Source organism: Amblyraja radiata, chromosome 22 (genome assembly GCF_010909765.2).
Source record: "Amblyraja radiata isolate CabotCenter1 chromosome 22, sAmbRad1.1.pri, whole genome shotgun sequence".
NCBI classification, from domain to species: Eukaryota; Metazoa; Chordata; class Chondrichthyes; order Rajiformes; family Rajidae; genus Amblyraja; species Amblyraja radiata.
This window is the reverse complement of record NC_045977.1, coordinates 37,257,739-37,281,961: the sequence shown is the minus strand read 5'-3', so window position 1 is coordinate 37,281,961 and position 24,223 is coordinate 37,257,739. Positions and strand designations below refer to the sequence as shown.

Below are 24,223 nucleotides of genomic sequence, written 5' to 3'. Positions count from 1 at the left end.
TATTTCTTTCGTCAAGGTTCTGCTTTGCAGGTACCTGAACCTTATTCCAATATCAACCATCATTGAGACAATGTTTGCAGTTTGTTTCATGCATTGAAGCTGAAATTCCACTTGATTCAGAGACCTAGAGTGAGATAGCGTGGAAACAGGCCCTTCGTTCCAACTTGCCTACACCAGCCTACATGTCCCAGGTACACTACACCCACTTCTAGCCATGATCACATTGAATGGCGGTTCTGGCTCGAAGGGCCGAATGACCTACTCCTGCACCTATTTTCTTTTGTCATTTGCCTGCATTTGGTCCATATCCCTCCAAACCTGTCCTAACCATGTACCTGTCTAACTCTTTCTTAAATGTTTCTTAAATAGTCCCTGCCCCAACAACCTCCTCTGGCAGCTTGTTCCATACACCCACCACCGTCTGTGTGATAAAGTTACCCCTCAGATTCCTATTAAATGTTTTCCCCTTCACCATAAACCTATGTCCTCTAGTCCTTGATTCATTTACTCTGGGCAAGAGACTGTGCATCTACCAAAATCATTGCTAAATATCAACAGACATGAGGAAAAAGGGCAAAGGCAGGTTTAGTTTTAGTTTTAATTTAGTTTAGAAATAAACAAATTTCTGCTCGTGTGCAGGCTGTGAAACTGCACCAATGGATTAACTTCGAAATGGAGATGCATGAAATTGCAGGCGCTGGAATCCTAAGCAAAGCACAAAGTGCTGGAGGAACTCAGTGGGTCAGGCAGCATCTGTGGAGGGAATGGACATTGATATATTGTCTATTCTCTCCGCAGATACTGCCTGGCCTGTGGAGTTCTTCCAGCACCTTGTGTTTTGGATTAACTCAGAAGTTCAATCATTGATTACAATGCATATCTAGCTAACAACAATGTAAACACAGCAACTCCCATGACTAGTAAATTAATTAATGGTCAAATTAGACGTTTTTGGCTACTTGATAATCGCATATTTATTTTGCTGATCTTGTTGACTTTCTGCTGATTATTCATTAAATTTAACTTTTGCCTCTCTTTTCAGCTGAGCTGTATGTCTTATAGACTGACATCCAATGGCACACCATCAAACACAGACAGTTACCCTGACGATCTTCTGTTGTATTTCAAGTATGATATTTTACAATGAATATTTTTACTTTAGTTTAGAGATGCAGCGCGGAAACAGGCCCTATGGCTCAACGGGTCCGCGCCGACCAGCAACCCCCGCACATTAACGCTATCCTACACTGACTAGGGATAATTTACAATTATACCAAACTAATAAACATACAAACATGTACGTCTTTGGAATGTGGGGGAAACCAAAGGTCCCAGAGAAAACCTACGCGGTGAAGGGGAGAACGTACAAACTCTGTACAGACAGCACCTATAGTCAGGATCAAACCCAGGACTCTGGCACTGTAAGGCAGCAACTCTACCGCTGCGCCACCGCGCTGCCCCTATTCTTGAGAATTTTCTAGTCTTTGTCTCCAGTTTTCGCCTTTCGAACTCCTCACTTTGGTATCAAATTGCATACGAACAAATTACATAAATAAGAACATTCTGCTAATTTTTCTAATGACTTGCTGCAGCTGGAAATGAAGAGCGTACCTAATTTAGTGTTGTCATGCAGCACAGAAACAGGCCCTTCATCCCAACTCATCCATGCTAAGCAAAATGCCACAACTAAGCTAGTCCCATTTTCCACGTTTGGCCCATATCCCTCTAAACCTTTCCTATCCATGTACCTGTATGTATATTTTAAATGGTGTTGTAGTACCTGTCTCAACTATCTCCTCTGGCAGCTCGTTCCATATACCCCTCCTCCCACTCTCTTGCGTGAAAAGGTTGCCCCTCAAGTTCGTATTAAATCTTGCCCTTCGCTTTTTCACCCAGCAAGTCTCATTGCCTGTACTCATTCTCACCCAGCAAACAACTAACAATGGCCTGTTTCCTTTATCAACGTTACTTTTTTGCATATCTTTCATTCATTAGTTCTATAACTCTTTACATCACCGTCGATATCTATATCTCTCGATTCCCTTTCCCCTGGCAGTCCATCTGAGGAAGGGCCTCGACCCGAAACATCACCTATGCTTTTTCTCCAGAGATGCTATCTGATCCATTGAGTTACTCCAGCTTTTTGTGTCTACGGTTAAACCTCTGTCCCCTTGCTTTTGATTCCCCTATCCTGGTAAAAGACTTTGTGCACTCACCCTATCTATTGTTGACACTACCTCCACGGAATAATGAACTATTTGTACATGCGCCTTTATTTTAACCTATAGTTTTCTTGCACAAAGCGTATTCATGCAGGAATAGATCTCGTTGTTCATGGTAAAAAGTATTGTAAACAAAAAAATAGTAGTAAATAATTTTGCATTTGGCCCTCATATTTTGACATTGATCGTGACTTTGTTGTTAAAGACTGTTTTAAACAAAATCATGTAGGTCGACATTAAAATGACAACCTCTGACTATTTTAGTTCTGCAGACTTCAGAACACCTCGAAGCTGTAAGAGATACTTTAGAGGAGTTGGGAGGTCAAATATAGATCTCTTACGAAAAGGATCATCTCGGCGACAAAAGCTGTTGAGAAATGCCTTTTCGTGCCTGGTAAGAACATTTTGCACAGTGGACACAAGAATTACTGACATGTGGAGGAAGGAACTGCCGATGCTGGTTTACACTGAAGATAGACATAAAATGCTGGAGTAACTCAGCGGGACAGGCAGCGTCTCTGGAGAGAAGGAATGGGTGATGTTTTGGGTCGAGACCCTTCCTCAGACTCCGTTTCGGGTCGAAACCCTTCTTTCAGGTTGAGACTTCAGAAGATGTGTCTCGACCTGAAATGTCACCCATCCCTTCTCCAGAGATGCTGCCTGTCCCGCTGAGTTATTCCAGCATTTTGTGTCTTTCTTCAGAATTACAAACATGATCAGCAACTAGGATAGAATGGAGTAAGGAACGTAAGATAATGTTCAAAACCCTTGTAAACCCTTTCAATAAACCACAAATATAATGTTTTAAAAGGAGAAATCAAACAAGTGTTTAGTTTAGTTTATTATTGTCACGTGTACCGAGGTACACTGAAAAGCTTTTGTTTGCGTGCTATTTAGTTAAAGAAAAGACTCTAGAGGATTACAATCAAATTGTCCCCAGTGTACAGGTAAAGGATGTAGGATACAACATTTAGTGCAAGGTAAAGTTCAATAGTTCAAGGTGTCCAATAAAGTAGATGGGAGGTCTGAATCGCACTCTAGTTGATGAAAGGACCATTTAATTGCCTGATAACAGCTGGGAAGAAATTGTCACTGAACCTGGAGGTGTGCGTTTTCATACTTCCGTACCTCTTGCCTGATGGGGAGAGGGGAGAAGTGGGAGTGAGGTTGGACAAGCAGTGTTTTGGGTTGGGACACTTCTTCAGGCCGGACTGGTCACTCGGACACCCCTTTACCTTATTTCAACCTTTCTTATCTGCTACCCTGCAATCATGGTTCAAATCAGCACAAGATGCAGAGCAGATTCTCCAGCCTAAGATTCAAAATCTCCCTTCAAGTATTTGTCGCCCTCTTGGCACGGTTTGGGTTAATTATTGGCAGATTAAATAATCGACAGTTGAAATTCATGCTTTGTTCTATGATTTCAGGGCTCTGCTGGTAGAAGGCTGACAAGAGACGATGTGGCAGTTTTAGGCCGCTTGTCCTGTGACCTTCCAGGGACCAACATCTCTAACTGTGACATTACTGTCTTGGATTCATTGAAGGAATGTACCTCCTACTCAGACGATCAAATGATGGCAATTGAATTCCTGCTCAATACCGGAACCAGCAGATATGGGTGGGTCCAACTCTCTTTCTCTCTCTCTCTCTCCGTTAATAACGTACGTGAGAGGAGTTGCATTTTCATGATTAATATTTCCCCAAATGTGAAACTAATGATGTGGGTGAATAATGATCAACTAGCCGTGGAAATAAATTGTGATTCTTAGAATCAACTTAACAACTTTCAAAGTCGGCCATGAATTTTATTATTTCATTGTTACCTACATAAAAAATATATGCAATTGATATAACCACTTCTTCTTTCCAATGAAGCATGACGTATCTTAAGCCTACCTGAAACAACTTCATTACAGACACTTGAAACAGAGCCCTGTTTGTTCAGTGCAGTAGGAAGTAACATATGCAGTGCTACATTCTCCAACAATATAGACTTGTATTCTGGCAGATTTAAATGTTTTTTCTTTTGCTTTCTGCTTTACTACACCTATAATTCCAGGGAATGCATAATTGTTGTACAAACTAAGGATTAATCTTATCTTTAGGAACTAGTTATATATACATATATATAAACATATGTGAGTATGTGTATCTATACACACTGAACTTTTTTTTCTCTCTCGTTTATCATTTATTTACAGTATATTATGGTTACATATTCTGTTGTGCTGCAGCAAGAATTTCATTGTTCTATCTGGGACATATGACAATAAAACACTTTTTGGCTAGTTTTACGGTGGAAAATTCTACTCGTACATAAGGTGGTAACTCATTGAATCATACAGCATGAAAACAGGCCATTCAGCCCAACTCATCCATGCCAACCAAGATGCCCAATCTAAATTAGTCCCATTTTGCCCACAAATGGGCAATCTAATTTCCATCTAAACCTCTCATATTCATGTATCTCTCTAATTGTGTTTTAAATGCTGTTGTAGTCCCTTCCTCAAATACATCCTCTGGCAGCTTGTTCCATATACTCACCACCCTCTGTGTGAAAAAGATGCCACTCAGATTCCTATTAAATCTTGCTCTTCAAACCTGTCCTCTTATTCTCGATTCTCCTATGCTAGGTAAAAGACTATGTGCATTCATCCTGTGTATTACTGTCCTGATTTTGTACACCTCTATAAGATCATCCCACAGCCTCCTGCGTCCAAGGAATAATGTCGTACCCTTCCCAACATCTCCCTATAGCTCAGTCCCTTGACGTGGCAACACCCTTGTAATAGTTCTCTGCATTCTTTTGAACTCTATGGCACCCTTAAATAATCAACACGTTGTTTGTTTATCTCCTAGTTCACCAAGTTCATGGTCCTCCAACACAGTGGAGAATGATCTCGGAAATCTTCCTTTGGCTTTAACTACAACCTGGAAACAAGTGAATCGGGTACTGTTTAATTAATTATGTACCAATATATGTGAAGCTTCATGCATTAGAAACATAGAAAATAGGTGCAGGAGGAAGCCATTCGTCCCTTCGAGTCAGCACCGCCATTCATTGTGATCATGGCTGATTGTCCCCAATCAATAACCCGTGCCTGCCTTCTCCCCATATCCCTTCATTCCACTAGCCACTAAAGCTCTATCTAATTCTCTCTTAAATCCATCCAGTGATTTGGCCTCCACTGCCCTCTGTGGCAGGGAATTCCACAAATTTTCAACTCTCAGGGTGAAAATGTATTTTCTCACCTCAGTCTTAAATGGCCTCCCCTTTATTCTAAGACTGTGGCCTGGTTCTGGACTCGCCCAACATTGGGAACATTTTTCCTGCATCTAGCTTGTCCAGTCCTTTTATAATTTTATATGTTTCTATAAGATCCCCCTCATCCTTCTAAACCCCAGTGAATACAAGCCTAGTATTTTCAATCTTTCCTCATATGACAGTCCTGCCATCCCAGGGATCAGTCTTGAGGCAGCTGCACTGCCTCAATCACAAGGATGCCCTTCCTCAAATTAGGAGACAAAAACTGTACACAATACTCCAGATGTGGTCTTACGAGAGCCCTATACAACTGCAGAAGAACCTCTTTACTCCTATACTGAAATCCTTTTGTTATGAAGATAAATCCTTTTGTTAGAGCACTAAAGCATTTTTTGTGAACTCTTGATTAATTCTCAGTTAATATTTTCAAATTTTCTATCAATTGCAAAAATGCCAAAAATATCCCAATCGTAAATATTTCATCTTTATTTAATCAAAGAACTGAATCCATATGTAAAAAGGTTTTGTTTCAAATTATTTTAAGTATTGATACATCACAAATCAGATTAAGACAATTTAATTTAATATTCATAACTTAAATGCAGTTTAGTTCCGTTAGGTAAAGTCTCATGACCTTTACTCATGGATCATCCTGTTAGTTTATTTTTAAATGAATCCCCGACCTAAAATTCATTAAAGGTTGACATATATGGTGATTGAGAGCAAGAAGTGATTGTGTACTTTAATTATAGGGTAGGCCATTCGGCCCTTCGAGCCAGCACCGCCATTCAATATGATCATGGCTTTTAAGCTTATATCAATAACCCTGTTCCTGCTTTTTCCCCATATCCTTTGATCCCTTTATCCCTAGGAGCTAAATCTACCTCTCTCTTGAAAACATCCAGTAAATTGGCCTCCATTGCTTTCTGTGGCAGAGAATTCCACAGATTCACAACTCTCTGGGTGAAGAGGTTTTTCCTCATCTCAGTCCTAAATGGCTTATCCCTTATTCTTAAACTGTGACCCCTGGTTCTGGATTCCCCCAACATCGGGAACATTTTTCCTGCATCTAGCCTGTCTAATCCTTTAATGAATTTATGTGTTTCAATAAGAATCCCTCTCATCCTTCTAAATTCCAGTGAATACAAGCCCAGTTGACCCATTCTTTCATCATATATCAGTTCTGCCATCCCGGGAATTAACCTGGTGAACCTATGCTGCATTCCCTTAATTGCAATAATGTACTTTCTCAAATTGTACACAATACTCCAGGTGTGGTCTCACCAGGGCCCTGTACAACTGCAGTAGGACCTCCTTGCTCCTAAACTCAAATCCTCTCACAATGAAGGCCAACATGCCATTAGCTTTCTTCACTGCCTGCTGTCCCTGCATGCTTACGTTCAGTGACTAATGTACAAGCACACCTAGGTCTTGTTGCACTTCCCCTTTTCCTAATGTGTCTTCCTGTTCTTGCCACCATAGTGGATAACCTCACATTTATCCACATTATACAGCATCTGCCATGCATCAGCCCAATCACCCAACCTATCCAATTCACCCTGCAGCCTCATAGCATCCTCCTTGCAGCTTACACTATCACCCAGCTTTGTGTCATCTGCAAACGTGGAGATGTCACATTTAATTCCCTCGTCTTTGTTTGTTAATATATATTGTAAATAGCTGGGAACCCAGCACCGAGCTTTGCGCCACCCCACTAGTCACTACCTGCAATTCTGAAAAGGACCCGTTAATTCTTATTATTTGCTTCCTGTCTGCCAACTAGTTCTCTATCCATGTCATTACCCTACCCCCAATACCATGTGCTCTAAGTTTGCACACTAATCTCTTGTGTGGGACATCGGCCTTCATCAGCCAGAGTAATGAGTATAGAATACTCAATCTTTTGTGCCTTTTGTATCTATTGAGTATAGAAGGTAGACACAAAAAGTGCTGGAGTAACTCAGCGGGTGAGGCAGCATCTCAGGAGAGAAAGAATGGGCGACGTTTCGGCAGGTGGGTCGAATGTGGCCGGTGTGGGCGAGTTGAGCCGAACGGCCCGTCTCCACGCAGTATCACTATATGACTAAGTGGCTAAGTATCTAGAAGGAAAGATTCTGTGAGGTTTGGGGATTGGATAACTTGAGTTACTTTCACATTTAGCTAGTATGCATTTAACGACTGAATGGCCTCGTTCCCTGTAGCTCCGGCAGGAGTATCGGCAAGTACCATATCAATCTTCTCTGCACTCTGCAGCCTACTGCCTTCAATCACTCTACTGCTCACAGTCACTGTGAACTTTAATGATTATTAAAGGTTGAATGGAAGAATGATTAGGAATAGGAATACTTTATTGTTGCATGTGACTAGGCACAGTGAGATTCTTTGCTTGCATACACAATGTATACAAATAGCGGACACCTACTGCTCTGGCAAAGTTATAAAGCATGCCGGCTCCTCCTTTTGTCCCCCCTCCCCTCCTCCCAACAGTACCCCCACGCCGGGTCCCCATTGTCCTTTGTGGGTCGTCGTTCCCCTATTGGCCATTCCTCTCCCCCCTCCTCCCTCACGGCTGTTCCCCCACATTTTGTCCTCCATTGTTCTCCCCCTCCCTCCCTCACGGTGGTTCTCCATGCTCTCATCGACCGTCGACTGCGATCGACACACGAGACATTGCCGCTGCCGACGCCTCATTGCTGTTGACGCCCCACTTCACGCCTCTATAGTGCCGACACAGGTCCCAGCCAAGGCTCCGTCAGCCTTTTCGCCCGACCCGGGCTTCTCCCAGCGAGGCCCCGGCCGGGCCCCAACCAGGTATTCTACACGGCAATCCAGGAAGCATTCCCAGTCCTCAGCTGAATTGTCCCTAGTGTGCAGGAAAGCGCTCATGTGTGGGACCGCTGGTCGGCACGGACTCAGTGGGCCGAAGGACCTGTTTCTGCACTCTATCTCTAAAGCGGAAAGACTATACATGATTACAATTGAGCCATCCGCAGAGTACATGCTAAAGGGAATCACATGAATAACTTTTAGTGCAAGATAAAAGTCCAGTAGAGTCTGATCAAAGATAGTCCAAAGGTTTATAATTAATCGTTTGCTAACTATACTTCTACTTTGTACCTTGCAGTTTGCTTTCAAAGCAGCCCTCCCAAGGTTCATCAGGAAAGTAAAAAAGGTTAAAAGAGCAAAAGAGGTCGTTAGGTTTCTGGGCCGTCTCAGAAAAAACAGAAGATCCAAGCGGGCAACAGGTAAATCATTATTAACATTCAAGTGAGTCAATCTGAAGCGCCACTGGAGGGACAAGGAACCACAAATACTGGAATCTTAAGTAAGACACAAAGTGCTGGAGTAACTCAGCGGGTCAGCAATGTTAATGCTACTTCGCAATAATCATCGCAAATAGCAATGTTAATAACCCTTAAATCATCTTTTAACTGTCTGCACAACTCGTTATCACCTAGCCCACAACCAACAATGGACCCATTGTGGGCTCCACCTTTCCTTGGTCATCAATTCTTTTTGCATAACTTTCATTCATTTGTTCTATGTCTCTCTAGATCACTGCCTATATCTCTTGTTTCCCTTTCCCCTGACTCACAGTCTGAAGAAGGGTCGCGACCCGAAATGTCACCCACCCCTTTGCTCCAAAGATTCCGCCTCGCCCGCTAAGTTACTCCAGCATTTAGTGTTTATCTTCGGTATAAACCAGAATCTGCAGTTCCTTCCTACACAACTAATAACTGGATCTCAGAGATGCATTTATCAACCGTTTTGGAGTTTTAGAACATCTGTTTTACATAGTTTGAGTTGATTGTTCACACAACACTTGTCCTTCAGGCTGTACTGTTGCAGAGTTGAATGCCGGTGCCATTGATGAGCTAATCCCAGTGAATTATGATGCTGCCCAGCTGGAAGCCTGTTTGAATAATACAGTGTTTATAGATATCGTGGAGGTACTGGGAACTCTGGATTTTGACACTGATCATCTTGAAGTTCTGAAAAATAAACTCAGCGAGGTAGGTAATCTGATTGTCTATAATCTACAGAGCACCGCCCTGTCATTGTTTTACCATTTTAAAATGATCTTGTAATATCAGGATGGTTATCTGTTTATTTTAGTTTAGTTTAGAAATACAGAGCGGAAACAGGCCCTTCGGCCCACCTAGCCCGTGTCGACCAGCGATCCCTGACACTTACACTATCTTACACACACTGGGGATCATTTATACTTTTAACAAGCCAATTAACCTACAAACCCGTATCTTTGGAGTGTGGGAGAAAACTGGAGATCCCGGAGAAGATCCACGTAAGTCACAGGGAGAACATACAAACTCCGTACAGACTGCACCCGCAGTCAGGATCGAACCCAGGTCAATCCTGAACTGCCTCTCTACCGCTGTGCCCACCATGCCATCCTTTGATCGATTCAGAACTAACACCAACAATTAAAAATATTCTTTAAAATTTGATGTGTTAGAATTGGTTAGAAATTAACTAAATTGTTAGAATGCGTGCATTTTATTGTTATTTGGTGTTGTTTTTACTGTAGTACCAAACTGATATTCATCCCAATGGGAGTTGCTCTACGTCTGAGGGGCAATATAAATTCAGTTGTTTTCATGGTTTGTACTCTAGAGTTTAGTTGAGAGATGCAGCATGGAAACAGACTGTTCGGCCCACCAAATCCATCACCCGTTCACCCAGTCTTATCCCATTTTTTCATCCACTCCCGGCACATTAGGAGCAATGTTTTACAGAGGCCAATTAATCAACAAACCTGCACGTCTTTGGGATGTGGAAGGAAAGCGGAGCACCGGAGTTACAGGGAGTACTTGCAAACTCTACACAGAGCGCACCCGAGGTCAGGATCAAAACCGGGTCTCTGGCGATGTGAGGCTGCAACACTACCAGCTCTGTTACTGTGGAGTTCTCTAATTACATATGATATTTTTGTGTTTTCTCTCTTCTACTTGCATGACAACAATTTACAAACATTTTAAGCTTTCAGGTCGTACTATTTCTGGCCTGCAATATTTTATAGAAACAATATGGGCGGCACGGTGGCGCAGCTGGTAGAGCTGTTGCCTCACAGCACCAGAGACCTGTGGTCGATCTTGACCTCGGGTACTGAAGGGTGTGGAGTTTGCACGTTCTCCCTGTGAACGCGTGGGTTTCCTCCAGGTGCTCCAATTTCCTCCCACAACCTGAAGACATGCAAGTTTGGAGTTTAATTGGCCCCATCTCCTTCAAACTCTGCCCCTCTCACCTTAGAGTTATACCCTCCAATGTTTGATTTTTTTCATCCTGGTAAATTGTCCCCAGTGTGTAGGGAGTGGATGAATAAGTGGGACTTCATAGAACTAATATGAATAGATCATCAATGGTCGGCATGGACCTGGCGGGCCAAAGGGCCTGTTTCCATGTTGTATTTCTAAACTAAATGAAATATACAGTTTTCATTGATAATCTGAACAAAGATGGTTTTTTAATCAAGTTTTACAGCATTAATACATATGTTGATAATTAATCAGCAGAAGGAGTTTTCATATTTTTTGAAGAAGTACGTCAAAGGCACTTGAGAAAATGGGATAACATAAAACTAATGTGTAAATAGGTGATCGATGGTCGGAGTGGACTCGTTGGGCCGAATGGCCTCTTTCCATGTGGACTGAAACTGAAAGGTTTACTTTTTTTCAGGTCCATAGAGATGTTGTATCCTTCAAGTTGTAATGCTAATCGGAAGGCAAAATTCACCATTGAGATGACCAATCTATAACATGTCTTTTGGCATGAAGGCACTTGTCTCAAGTGTAACAAAGTGATATGGATTGAGTGACTGAATTTTACTGATTTTGATTTTCTGAAACAGATTTACCCCGGCGGTATACCTGAAAACCAGATTCAGCTGCTGGGAAACATCTCCACTGTATTCAATGTGACCGAGATAAGCAGCTGGAATATCACCCAAGTTGAAACACTTGCTGCATTAATGGCCCAAGAACTGGAAAACACAATGGTATTAAAAGCATGAATAATGTATTTAAAAACATGCAGGGATAGTCCTCAAGTAAATTTAGAATCCAACCTTTTTGAGATCTTTGAAGAGCTTTAAATCCCTACAACCTAATATTATCTTTTTTTTTTCATTTTGGATGCATTATCAAAACATATAAATCTAAGTGTTTATAACATGCATACCAACCCGAAGAGTGGTGTGGAAGTAGAAGTTTCTACAAAGTGACAGAGGGATTTTTTTTTTTTAAGGAGACAGCAAGACAGATAACTGGGAGAAAATGAAACTGGGCCTGTACTCGCTGGAGTTTAGAAGGATGAGGAGGAACCTCATTGAAACTTACTGAAAAGTTAGAGGATGTGGAGAGGATGTTTCCACTCGAGGGAGAGTCTAGGACCAGAGGCCTTAACCTCAAAATAAAGGGACATACCTTTAGAAAGGAGACGAGGAGGAATTTATTTCATCAGAGGGTGGTGAATCAGTGGCATTTATTACCACAGACAGTTGTGAAGGCCAAGTCAATGGGTATTTTTAATGCCGAGATTGAAAGATTCTTGATTAGTACGGGTGTCAGGGGTTATGCGGAGAAGGCTGGAGACTGGGGTTGAGAGGGAAAGAGATCAGCCATGATTAAATAGTGGAATAGACTTGATGGGCCGAATGGGCTATTTCTGCTCCTAGAACCTATGGACATATGAAAGCAGGAGACTCGGGGATAGTCGGGGAAGGATTACATCATATGCATTTGCTAAATTTAATTGAAGAATGTATGAACTCTTTTTCAGGTTGAAGCCATCATTACAAAATATCTCCAGAGTGGTGGAACTCTAAACGCGATTTCATTGAAAGCTATTGGTGGACCAAACCTGTGCATCCTGAACGAGAGCCAACTCATGACCATTACAGAACTGATGCAAGTGGTGTCTTTTTTCTATTACTATTTGTTTACCTCTGTCCAATGACCATATACAGAACTGTCTCTGATTTCACGCGATTAAATGGCTACAGTGAAAAGGCAAACGGTACAAATGTTCCCGGCTGGTAAACCATGTGAAAAAGTATTCTGCTTACTGAAAACAGTTTAATTTGGCATTTCCAATGCAGGCGAGCTGTGTTAAACCTGAGAAGACAGATGTCCTACCATTGCAAATTCATATGGGATCAGAAAAGATTTGAGTTTTGGAATCCTCGTCATTATTCCCTATTATAGTTTTTCTGTGGCAGGTTTTCAGAAGTCAGCAATTATTCATCTTAACACTTGTTCTGAGAACTTATCTAATAACCTATTGCCGAAGCACGAGAATTCTCAACAGTCTGTCATCGGCACGACAGTCCTCTTTTGAATGAGGGGAGACAAAAATACTGGAGAAACTCAGCGGGTGAGGCAGAATCTATGGAGCAAAAAATAGGTGACATTTTGAGTCGAGATCCGAAGACTTCAGACTGATGTCAACGCTCATTCTTTTGAAGGAGCGTTGACAAACAAGTTACCAGTTTGATGGGGACTCGAAACCTGGTAGTTCTTCCACAAACATGAGCTAGATGTGAAGTCGTAAAAGAGGGTGACTTTGGATTAGATGCAGGATGGGTGGAAATGGCGAAGGAAGTAGTACTCACCTGATCCTGTGAAGATCAGTTGTGCTCAATCCTTCTGAGGGAGTATGTTGAAGCAGTGACGGGTTGTCCACTGTGGGTCAAACAGTATTTAATCACTGTGTATGAAGGAACCGCAAATGCTGGTTTAAACCAAAGGTAACCGCAAAATGCTGGAGTAACTCAGCGAGACAGGCAGCATCTCTGGAGAGAAGGAATGGGTTATTAAGAATAATCACAGTTGTGTCCAGCGGAAGATATAAAGGGCTCTATTCAACATTTTATTGTGGCAGCCTTTACCCAACAGACGATTTTTTGGGTCAGTGGCAGATTGGGGCAAGTTGTTGAGATATGGATGGATAATACCTCCCCAACTCCAAAGGTTGTGAAGTTATTATCAGATATCTCCACGACCTACCCCAATCTGCCACTAACCCAAAGATCAACCGTTGGATAAAGGCAGAGACAAGGAATTGCAGATGCCGGAATTTTAAGCAAAGACGGAGAAGCAAGGAATTGCAAAAGCTGGAATTATGAGCAAAACACAAAGTACTGGAGCTACCTAGCGGGTCAGACAATATCTATGGAGGGAATGGATAGTTTTTTAAGATGGGTTAAAAACTGTATGACTCGATGATTCTGTAATTGTGTAAATGTGACTGTTGAGAGTAGAAAGACATTGTTAGAAACACTAACAATGGATACATGGCTTTCAAAACCACAATATTCTCCATTATCCCACAGGAATGCTGGTACACTGGATATCTCTACATGCACTCAGTCAAAGAAGAACCTGCTTTACAAACTATCAGTGAATGAATTAGCATCTCAGGCAAACAACACCAATGCGTACTTCAATCTAGTAAAGCTATTCCTTGGTATGTTACCTGAATTTTTAAGGTTGACCATATTTGTAAAATATCTTTATTCATGTTGGAAATATTAATTAATCTTGGGTGATTGTTAAATTTCGTCTAGGGTATTTGTGACGGGACGAGGAGATTGGTGATTTAAATTTTGTCCGTGCAGTGAGCTGTCATTTCATAGGAATTATTTCATAATTAATTCTTCTTTTATCATTTTCTTTAGGTGGTGCCAGTGCAAGCGATCTGCGTGAACTTGCAAATAATAGTGTCAACATGGACTTTGCAACATTTGTAAAACTGAACCCTGAAGAGGTGATGGTACGTATATGTTGCAAGTTCACGAGTTTTAGTAGAAGAAGGCCATTCCGCTCATCGCCATTCAATCATGACTGATCTCTGCCTCCGAATCCCATTCTCCTACCTTCTCCCCATAACCTTTGATACCTGTTCAAATCAAGAGTTTGTCGATCACTGCCTTAAAAGAAGAAGTTGCAGTACCGTTATAGTTTGATGTGTGTGATGGTGTCCCACTTTCTGCTTGAACACTTGCCTGTGTTATGATAGGATTGTTGAATGATTCAATGGTACTTTATGACCACATAACTAAGGATGACCAGAAGGGAGGGGGAGAGCGAGGGGAAGAGAAGGCCTGCTGCCACGGATGGCAGGCAGTAGACAGGACTGTTCGGCAAACTTTTGTAACTTTCTAGGCCGCCAAAACGTGTGTACTGCCTAAGTGAGGTCTGCTGTATGATTTTACAGGATTGTATGCAAAACAAAGCCTTTCATCGTACCCGGGTACGTGTGACAATAAAATATCATTGAACATGTACCCAAATAAAGTGAAATTCTTTTTTTGCGCACATTTCAGTAACAATCCTACTAATCCTACTCGGTATAAGAGTCTAAGATAGTAGACCACATGTTTTAGGCACCATCCTGTACCCTGAAAGTCCAGTTTGTTTTTAAAGTCAGAAACTGACTAGGTTATGGAATATCTAAAAATCTGGACCATTGATATTTTTTTAGACATGAACTTGAATCCAACCTGGAAATTCATGCCCATGAAATTAATTAAATACATCAGTTAGAAAAAGCATATCCATAATGGTAACTCCATGAGTCTGAAGAAGGGTCCCGACCCAAAATGTCACCCGTTCTTTTCCTCCAGAGATGCTGCCTGACCCGCTGAGTTACTCCAGCACTTTGTGTCTATCTTAGGTGTACACCAGCTTCGGCAGTTCCTTCCTACGCATGGTAACTCTATAACGCGTAGATTATGAAACTAGTGCGATACGGTGGGGCAGCGGTAGAGCTGCTGCCTTACAGTGCTTACAGCGCCAGAGACCCGGGTTCAATCCTGACTACGGGTGCTGTCTATACGGAGTTTGTACATTCTCCCTGTGACCACTAGGGTTTTCTCCAAAATCTTCGGTTTACTCCCACACTCCAAAGACATGCAAATTTGTAGGTCAATTGGCTTGGTATAAATGTAAACATTGTCCTCAGTGTCTAGGTTAGCGTTAATGTGCGGGGATCACTGATCAGCGTGAACTCGGCGGAATGTTTCCACAGTGTATCTCTAAACTAAACTAAACTAATTCCATTGTTCACCAGCTAAGGTATGTAAAGAGTCTGTCGCTGAACTGAAATGTGAAAGAGCTCATTTTTCAAATGCATTTTCTTTTCTTTTTTCAGAAATTTACTGTTAATGAGTTGCAAGGCTTGCTTGGGATTAACATTCCTGGTCTTCAAACTGGAGCTAACGAAACGGTGGTGTTAGCTTGGGTGAACTCACACTTCGTGTCTGAAGTAAGGAGTGTTGGGTTGATGGGAGGAATACCAGATCCTTTACCAGGTACGTACCCTAACTAGTGCGGAGAAGGTTGTCGAAAAGAATCACTGCTACTGGCATAATTCAAAATAAAGTTTAAAAAAATGAAAATAGAGGTAACATTTCTGTATATTTTGGTTCCATTATCACATGCTTTATGGTGAGAGGAGCAAGATTCTGAAGAAGGTTTTCGGCCCGAAACGTCGCCTATTTCCTTCGCTCCATAGATGCTGCTGCACCCGCTGAGTTTCCCCAGCAATTTTGTGTACCTTCGATATTCCAGCATCTGCAGTTCCCTTTTGAACAAGATTTATTATGAACCTGAGAAGCAACGTTATCACACACAAGGTGGTTGGTATATGGAACGAGCTGCTAGAGGTTATGCAGGGAATGGAAGGATATGGATCAAGTACAGGCAAGGGAGATTAGTTTAGTTTAGCATCATGTCTGGCATGGACATTGTGTGTTGAAGGGCCTGTTCCTGGCCTGAAGGGCCTGTTCTATATTCCAACGATGAGCGTGTTAAAGACAACGGTGCATATTTGAGGTTAAAATATTTCTTACGCTAAAACAGTAAATTAAGAGAATTTGAAAGGCTGACCAGAATATTTTATAGCAATGCATTTGACCTGCTACATCACAAGTTGTGTAAAAACAAAGGTAGACAAAAATGCTGGAGAAACTCAGCAGGGTGAGGCAGCATCTGTGGAGCAAAGGAAATAGGCAACGTTTCGGGCCGAAACCCTTCTTCAGGCCCTTGTGTAAAAACAAAATGGCTTGGTTCAGATATAGATACATATTTGTGTTAAAAAGTAAAACTGCTGCTTGGCATATCAGCATTTAAAGTATATTCCATTAATAATATTATTTTTTTTTCAGAACCCGAACTTAACTTTATGGTAAGTTGAAAATGGTGTTTCTTCCTTTGTCATTACTTTATTATAAGAATTAATTAAAATAATGTCCTTTTAATATTTCCTCACTTAACACATTTGTACTCCTGTCATGCAAACTGACTGGAGAGATTGTAGATATGTTTCATCTTCATATTTCATACTTTTGAGCATTAAATGCTGAACATATTTCCCAATCTCTATTCAAGAAATAGTTGGCACAAGAAAACTAAAATTGTTAAACTTATTTTGTTTTTTCTTTATTAGTGTGGAAACATTATACACAATGGTAAGTTTTTGTTTTTAAATGTTGTAACATTTAATGGACAGTTTTTTCAACAGTTAGATTTTTATTAATTTCCTTTCTTCTTCATCAAATAGAAACCGCTTTCTGTGCAACTATAAACAGGTAAGCATTTGAAGTCAATCAACGTTTTATTGATTTGCTGAAATTATTGATTTGTTCCTGTGGCTTCCAAAATTAAATGTATGGTCAAATCCTCTCCTTGGCTGGAAACCTTCGACATTGCTTCTCTGATTTTATGTTCCCACTATCCCAACAATGTTGACTTGTTTTGGAGTACCATTAAATTACTGTAAGTCTGTGTGCATTTTTAATATTTTGAACCAAATGGGAGCAATTTTAGTACAAGCATAGAATGACAAATGATATAGAATTGGCAAATGGGACTAGCTTAGATGGAGCCCCGTAGGGGAATGGATGAGTTGGGCCAAACGGCCAGCTTCCTGCTGTATGGCTCAATGACTCCATGATGGGAGAGCAATCATCTGTGTAGGGCCAGCCTGTATAATTCTATACCAAGTCATACAGTCACAGAGTCAAACAATGGGGGAAAAAGGCCCTTTGGCCCAACTTGCCCACACTGACCATCATGCCCCATCTACATTAGTCCCCCTTGCCTTAATTTGGCTCATATCCCTCTAAACCTGTCCTATTCATATATCTGTCTAAACATTTCTTAAACATTGCGATAGTACTTGCCTCAACTTCCTCCTCCGGCAGCTCGTTCTATACAACCCACCACCCTTTGTGTGAAAAGGTTACCTATTAAATCTTTCCCCCTTCATCTTAAACCTGTCATTGGATTCTTGATTTGCCTACTCTGGGCAAGAGATTCTGTGCGTTTACTCCTATTCTATTCCTCTCATGATTTTGTACATGAGTCTTGTATGGAACCAATGGAGTTTAATCAGCAGGTGGATGTTCAGTGATGATTATTTTCTCCTTCTTTAGCTGTGGGCCAACATATCACCCCTAATCAATTTGACCTGAAATAGCTTGATGTAAGCCAAGATCCCAACCTAGGTCTTTGCTGGTCCACGAACCTCCCTACCACAACACAGCTACATTTTCTTCAACCAAAGTCTCTCAATGTGGTGATTAAAGATGTAAAGAAATAAAGCTAAGACTGTGTTGACCTGGTCATACCATCTATCTTTTCATCTCTGGCCTTTGTCCAACCATCCGTCCAACAACCCCCTCCTTACCTGTATCCACCTATCACTTGCCAGGTTTTGTCCAGCCCCTTCTCTCTCCCAGCTTTCTCTTCCCTCTCCACCACCACCCCCACCACAATCAGTCTGAAGAAAGGTCCCGACCTGAAACGTCACTTATCCATGACCTTCAGAAAAGCTGCATGACCCGCTCAGTTACTCCAGCATTATGTGTGGTTTTTTTTTTTTTACTGTGTTGATTCGTATTTTGTTTAAATTACATCCGTACAACTTCTCTCCTAATAAACATTTCTTCCCCATCTACCTTCCTTCAATCTCTGACAGTTCTGCTGTGGATGATTTCTTGATGTCTGTTAATGAGACACAGCTCTGCAGTTTCAACATTACAGACTACGCCTGTGCTCAGGTAAGCTCTATTATCTAGAATTTTACATGAGAATAAATGTTTTGTGAAAGCACCCCTCCGTCTGCTCAGATATTGTTACTTCTTCATGCGAAGGATGAAGGTGTTCCTGAAATAATTTAGTTTCGAGATACAGCGCGGAAACAGGCCCTTCGGCCCTCTGAGTCCACACCGACTTGCGATCACCACACAGTAACACTATCCCACACATCCTAGGGACAATTTTACATTTATACCAAGCCAATTAACCTGCAAACCTGTATGTATTTAGAGTGTGGGAGGAAACTGAAGATCTCAGAGAAAATCCACGCGGTCTCTGGGAGAACGTAAAAATTCTGTACAGATAGCACCTGTAGTAGGGATCGAACCCGGGACACCGGCACTGTAAGGCAGCAACTCTACCGCTGCTCCACTGGGCCGCCCTCCAAATGTTCAGGAGATATAATGTACAGTAAAACCCTTCACAAATATGAAGGCTTTATTGCAATCCAATTTCATATCCTCCTGTTAAAGACATTTCCTCCCCTCAGTAAGGCAGTGTTAAGTACACAAAAGAAGACAAGCAAGCCAAAATATACAAAATAGGTCTACAATAAAGATCACTCTCATAATTTATACTTGCCGCACATGACGTGGCAGAGTATGCAGGACAGGCATGGTGGCAGAGTCTTCAGGTCCATTTATATTGGGATGCATCACAACATGGTTTGGGAACAGCTCCATCCAAGACCACAAGAAATTCCAGAGTTGTGCACGTAGCCCAGACCATCACACAAACCAACCTCCCTTCCATAGACTCCAACTACACTTCCTGCTGCCTTGGCAAGGCCACGAGCATAATCAAGGGTTTTGGCCCGAAACCTTGCCTATTTCCTTCGCTCCATAGATACTGCCACACCCGCTGAGTTTCTCCAGCACTTTTGTCTACCAGCATAATCAAGGACCAGTCTCAGGCCAGTTACTACCTCTTACATAGAAACATAGAAATTAGGTGCAGGAGTAGGCCATTCGGCCCTTCGAGCCTGCACCGCCATTCAATATGATCATGGCTGATCATCCAACTCAGTATCCCGTACCTGCCTTCTCTCCATACCCTCTGATCCCCTTAGCCACAAGGGCCACATCTAACTCCCTCTTAAATATAGCCAATGAACTGGCCTCGACTACCCTCTGTGGCAGAGAGTTCCAGAGATTCACCACTCTCTGTGTGAAAAAAGTTCTTCTCATCTCGGTTTTAAAGGATTTCCCCCTTATCCTTAAGCTGTGACCCCTTGTCCTGGACTTCCCCAACATCGGGAGCAATCTTCCTGCATCTAGCCTGTCCAACCCCTTAAGAATTTTGTAAGTTTCTATAAGATCCCCTCTCAATCTCCTAAATTCTAGAGAGTATAAACCAAGTCTATCCAGTCTTTCTTCATAAGACAGTCCTGACATCCCAGGAATCAGTCTGGTGAACCTTCTCTGCACTCCCTCTATGGCAATAATGTCCTTCCTCAGATTTGGAGACCAAAACTGTACGCAATACTCCAGGTGTGGTCTCACCAAGACCCTGTACAACTGCAGTAGAACCTCCCTGCTCCTATACTCAAATCCTTTTGCTATGAAAGCTAACATACCATTCGCTTTCTTCACTGCCTGCTGCACCTGCATGCCCACTTTCAATGACTGGTGTACCATGACACCCAGGTCTCGCTGCATCTCCCCTTTTCCTAATCGGCCACCATTTAGATAATATCGGCCACCATTTAGATAATATGGTCTCCCCTTCTCCCCTCCCATCAGGCAAGAGGTACAAAAGTTCAAAAACGCACCTCCAGATACAGTGACGGTTTCTATCCAGCTGTTATCAGGCAAATGATCCACGCTATTACCAACTAGAGAACGGTCCTTAGCTACCATCTACCTTATTGGAGACCTTCGTGCTATCTTTAATCAGACTTTACTCGACTCATCTTGCAGTAAATCTTTGTACCCTTTATCCTGTATCTATACACTGTGAACGGCCTGATTGTAATCATGTATAGTCGTTCGGCTGACTAGATAGCGCGTAACAAAATTCACTGTACCTCGGGGCATGTGATAATAAACTAAATTAAACTAAACATGTTTCCAAATTGCTTTCCTATGCAGAGTAATAAACTTATGGGAAATCTAAACAGTGAGCATCTGACGACTTTATTCAATTGCTACACCTCAACGAGGGCTCTCTCCAGGCAAGATGAAACAGCACTGGGCATATTTGTTCAGAAGCTTGACAAAACCATCCTTAACGAGGCACTGGATAAATTTAACAACAAGGTAAAAAAATTAATGATGGAAATATCTTTATTAAGCATGCAGTATTACTTACAGTGTACCTACTGTATTCAAAGACGGTGACCCTTTTTGCATTGAAAATCCTACAAAGAATCATGATACAGAAGACTAACCTAAGTTTTGTGATATATTAAATGACTGAAGGAATGCTGAATAATACTAACAACATTAATTATTCTTTATCTTGCACTAAATGTTATTCACGTTATTCCATCTATCATGTATTGTACACTGTGGATGGCTCGATTGTCTTTCTGCTAAAGATAGACACCGAAAGCTGGAGTAACTCAGCGGGACTGGCAGCATCTCTGAAGAGAAGGAATGGGTGACGTGTCAGGTCGAGACCCTTCTCTCTGTGTGTATGGAGAGAAGGCAGGTACAGGATACTGAGTTGGATGATCAACCATGATCATATTGAATGGCGGTGCAGGCTCGAAGGGCCGAATGGCCTACTCCTGCACCTATTTTCTATGTTTCTATTCCTTCTCTCCAGAGATGCTGCCTGTCCCGCATAGTTACTCAAGCATTTTGTGTCTAACTTCGGTGTAAACCTGCATCTGCAGTTCCGTCCTACACATTGTCTTTCCACTAACTGGATAGCATGCAACAAAATATTGTCACTATACCTCGGTTCACATGACAATAAACTAAACTCAACTAAACTCAAACTCAATTCTTAATGCATCAGTGGAAGAACCCAAATGAACTTCCTAGACTTGCATTGCTTTTGTTTGGGGATTAAAATTGCTTTTTTGGATAACTTACCGTGACGATACAACTTATCACTTAAATATAATGAAAAATAATTAGTAGAAGATACTTTGCCAGCTTAAGCACCTGGATATTTGATAGGTCCTGACCTGAAAAGTCACACTTCTTCTGACCTTTCTTTGTTCAGCAGCAGGCAACCCAGTTTCTATGGAAAGATCAATAAAACTGTATCAGGCTGCTATGGGTTTTCAGTGTTCTCTGCTGAAAATGAACTGCCTTTGAAATAATGATCCTTTAAAAGTACTGAAGATAGACACTAAAAGCTGGAGTAACTCAGCGGGTCAGGCAGCATCTCTGGAGAAAAGGAATACATGACGTTCTGAAGGACCGTAGAAGGATCTCGACCAGAAACATCATCTATTCCTTTTCTACACAGATGCTGCCTGACCCGCTGAGATACTCCAGCTTTTTGTGTCTGTCTTCAGTTTAAACCAGCATCTGCAGTTCCTTCCTATCCGCTTTGCAAATACCGTCTTGTTTACAGTTGTTTTGCTATTTCTGATAAACAATAGTATTAACAATTATGGTTTATCATATTGGCAAAATAGAGGTTCAGATGAGGTTCAACTTTTCAATACATTTGCCTAATATTGCATGGTGAACATTTTTTTAAAAGCTAATTGTATTTTTTTTCTGAAATGAGGAATTTATTTTCTTTGCGATGAATGATCTTGCTAACAGTAATTAAGTAAATGTCATGGTTTGTTTCAGACTCAGAACACGGCATTGATTCCTCTGGGGTCGAAGATCACGTTTGTGAATGCTCTGTGGGAGGTGGTGAGGACCAGTGAAAACTTAAACAGTTCTGACGTCCTGACGAAGTGGTTCCAGCAGCGTTTCAGACCGTTCAATGCCGCCATCTCCTCACAAGTGCTGAACTGCCTTTTGACACAGAATATAACTTGCCAAGGATACCAAGCAGTGTAAGAGAATGATACATTTTCGTTATCTGATGCAACGGGTTCATGCCAATAATAATTGGAGCTCAGCTCACATTTAACTATTGTAATGCCAAGAACCCAGTGGTATGAATATTGATTGCTCTCATTTCAAGGACTCTTTGCTTTCCCTCTCTCTCTGTCCCTCCCCTAGCTTAGTTCTCCTACTAGTTTCACTGTCCTCCTGATTCATTTTACTGTTTGTATATCTCGTTGTCACCTTCCCCTCAGCTAACAATGAACCATTGTACATTTCCTTGAGTATCATCAGCGTTGATCTGTCCTTTTCACACCTTGCATGCTCTTTGTACCCTTCCATGTATCTAGTTTCACTCTCCCCTGTTTCACAGTCTGAAGAAGGGTCTTAACCTGAAGCGTCACTCATTCCTTCTCTCCAGAGATGCTGCCTGTCCCGCTGAGTAGCTCCAGCATCTTGTGTCTAACAGAACCATTTTTATTGTCAGTTTTGAGATCTAATGCCTGCTTAGGGGCCAGCTACAACATTGAGTTGTCTGTAATCAGTCGGACCAACGAAGCTTGACACTAGTCCCAAGACAACCAGTCTTAAATATCATACTGAGATTGCAAAAGCGCAGACAGGATGGCATTTTGCTAATTGTTGAAAGGTTTCATTACAATGGGATGCCATATTCAGGCTTTGGATACAAATATATATGGACCATATCAGATTATAAAACATAATTAGGGCGGCACAGCTATAGAGTTGTTGCCTCACAGCACCAGAGACCCGGGTTCGAACCAGACTACAGGTGCTATCTGTGTGGAGTTTGCACGTTCTCCCTGTGACTGCGTGGGTTCCTCCAGGTGCTCTGCTTTCCTCCCGTGTTCCAAAGACGTGCTGGTTTGTAGGTTAATTGGTTTCTGTAAATTGCCCCTAGTGTGCAGGATGTGAAACTGGAATAACATCGAACTATTGTGAATGAGTTGGTCGGCGTTGGCCAAAAGGGTCTGTTTCCACGCAGTATCTCTAAATTAAACTCTAAACTATTGTACTATAAAATATTACATTGGATGAATTAATGTCTAATAAATTATAAATATATTCCTATATTAGCTTACAAGGACTCAACGATGCCTATGGAGAAATGCGACAGATAACAAGAAAGACAGTAGTAAAAATATGGATTCTTGGCTACCTCAACATCACAGGTAAGATAGAAAGGCAGTGATGATTCGTCCTATTTATCGCATGAAAGAAAGTTGCATCAAGGGCGGCTTGGTGACGCAGCGGTAGAGTTGCTGACTTACTGCACCAGAGACCAGTGTTCGATCCTGACAACGGGTGCTGTCTGTATGGAGTTTGAATGTTTTCCCCGTGGCCTGCATGGGTTTTCCCCAGAATCTCCAGTTTGCTCCCACACTCCAAAGACGTACAGGTTTGTAAGTTAATTGGCTTGGTACAATTGTTGATTGTCCCCAGTGTGTGTAGGATAGCGTAAGTGTTGGGGATCGCTGGTCGGTGCAGACTCACTGGGCCGAAGGACCTGTTTCCACGCAGTATCTCTAATCTATACTGAACTAAACTCTACAATGTTTGTTGTGAGATAAGTCCATGTTTCTCACAAGACTATCCTTATGATCTCCTCGAGTACATCTGTAAATATAATGCCATTGA

General features: G+C 41.8%; 1 protein-coding gene across 2 annotated transcripts in view; it reads left to right on the top strand.

The window, feature by feature from the left end:
• The window catches only part of LOC116985943, a 261,983-nt gene that overhangs the window by 202,443 nt on the left and 35,317 nt on the right, over window positions 1-24,223 (top strand). For both annotated transcript variants that reach the window (XM_033041073.1, XM_033041072.1), the window contains 18 exons: window positions 1,043-1,128; window positions 2,487-2,616; window positions 3,650-3,840; window positions 5,082-5,172; window positions 8,612-8,732; window positions 9,322-9,500; window positions 11,354-11,500; window positions 12,283-12,410; window positions 13,835-13,968; window positions 14,180-14,274; window positions 15,655-15,814; window positions 16,670-16,689; window positions 16,951-16,972; window positions 17,065-17,092; window positions 18,484-18,565; window positions 20,693-20,860; window positions 22,361-22,572; window positions 23,663-23,757. In XM_033041073.1, coding sequence (XP_032896964.1) covers window positions 1,043-1,128; window positions 2,487-2,616; window positions 3,650-3,840; window positions 5,082-5,172; window positions 8,612-8,732; window positions 9,322-9,500; window positions 11,354-11,500; window positions 12,283-12,410; window positions 13,835-13,968; window positions 14,180-14,274; window positions 15,655-15,814; window positions 16,670-16,689; window positions 16,951-16,972; window positions 17,065-17,092; window positions 18,484-18,565; window positions 20,693-20,860; window positions 22,361-22,572; window positions 23,663-23,757 — 2,089 coding nt within the window. The remainder of the gene's footprint in view (window positions 1-1,042; window positions 1,129-2,486; window positions 2,617-3,649; window positions 3,841-5,081; window positions 5,173-8,611; window positions 8,733-9,321; window positions 9,501-11,353; window positions 11,501-12,282; window positions 12,411-13,834; window positions 13,969-14,179; window positions 14,275-15,654; window positions 15,815-16,669; window positions 16,690-16,950; window positions 16,973-17,064; window positions 17,093-18,483; window positions 18,566-20,692; window positions 20,861-22,360; window positions 22,573-23,662; window positions 23,758-24,223) is intronic.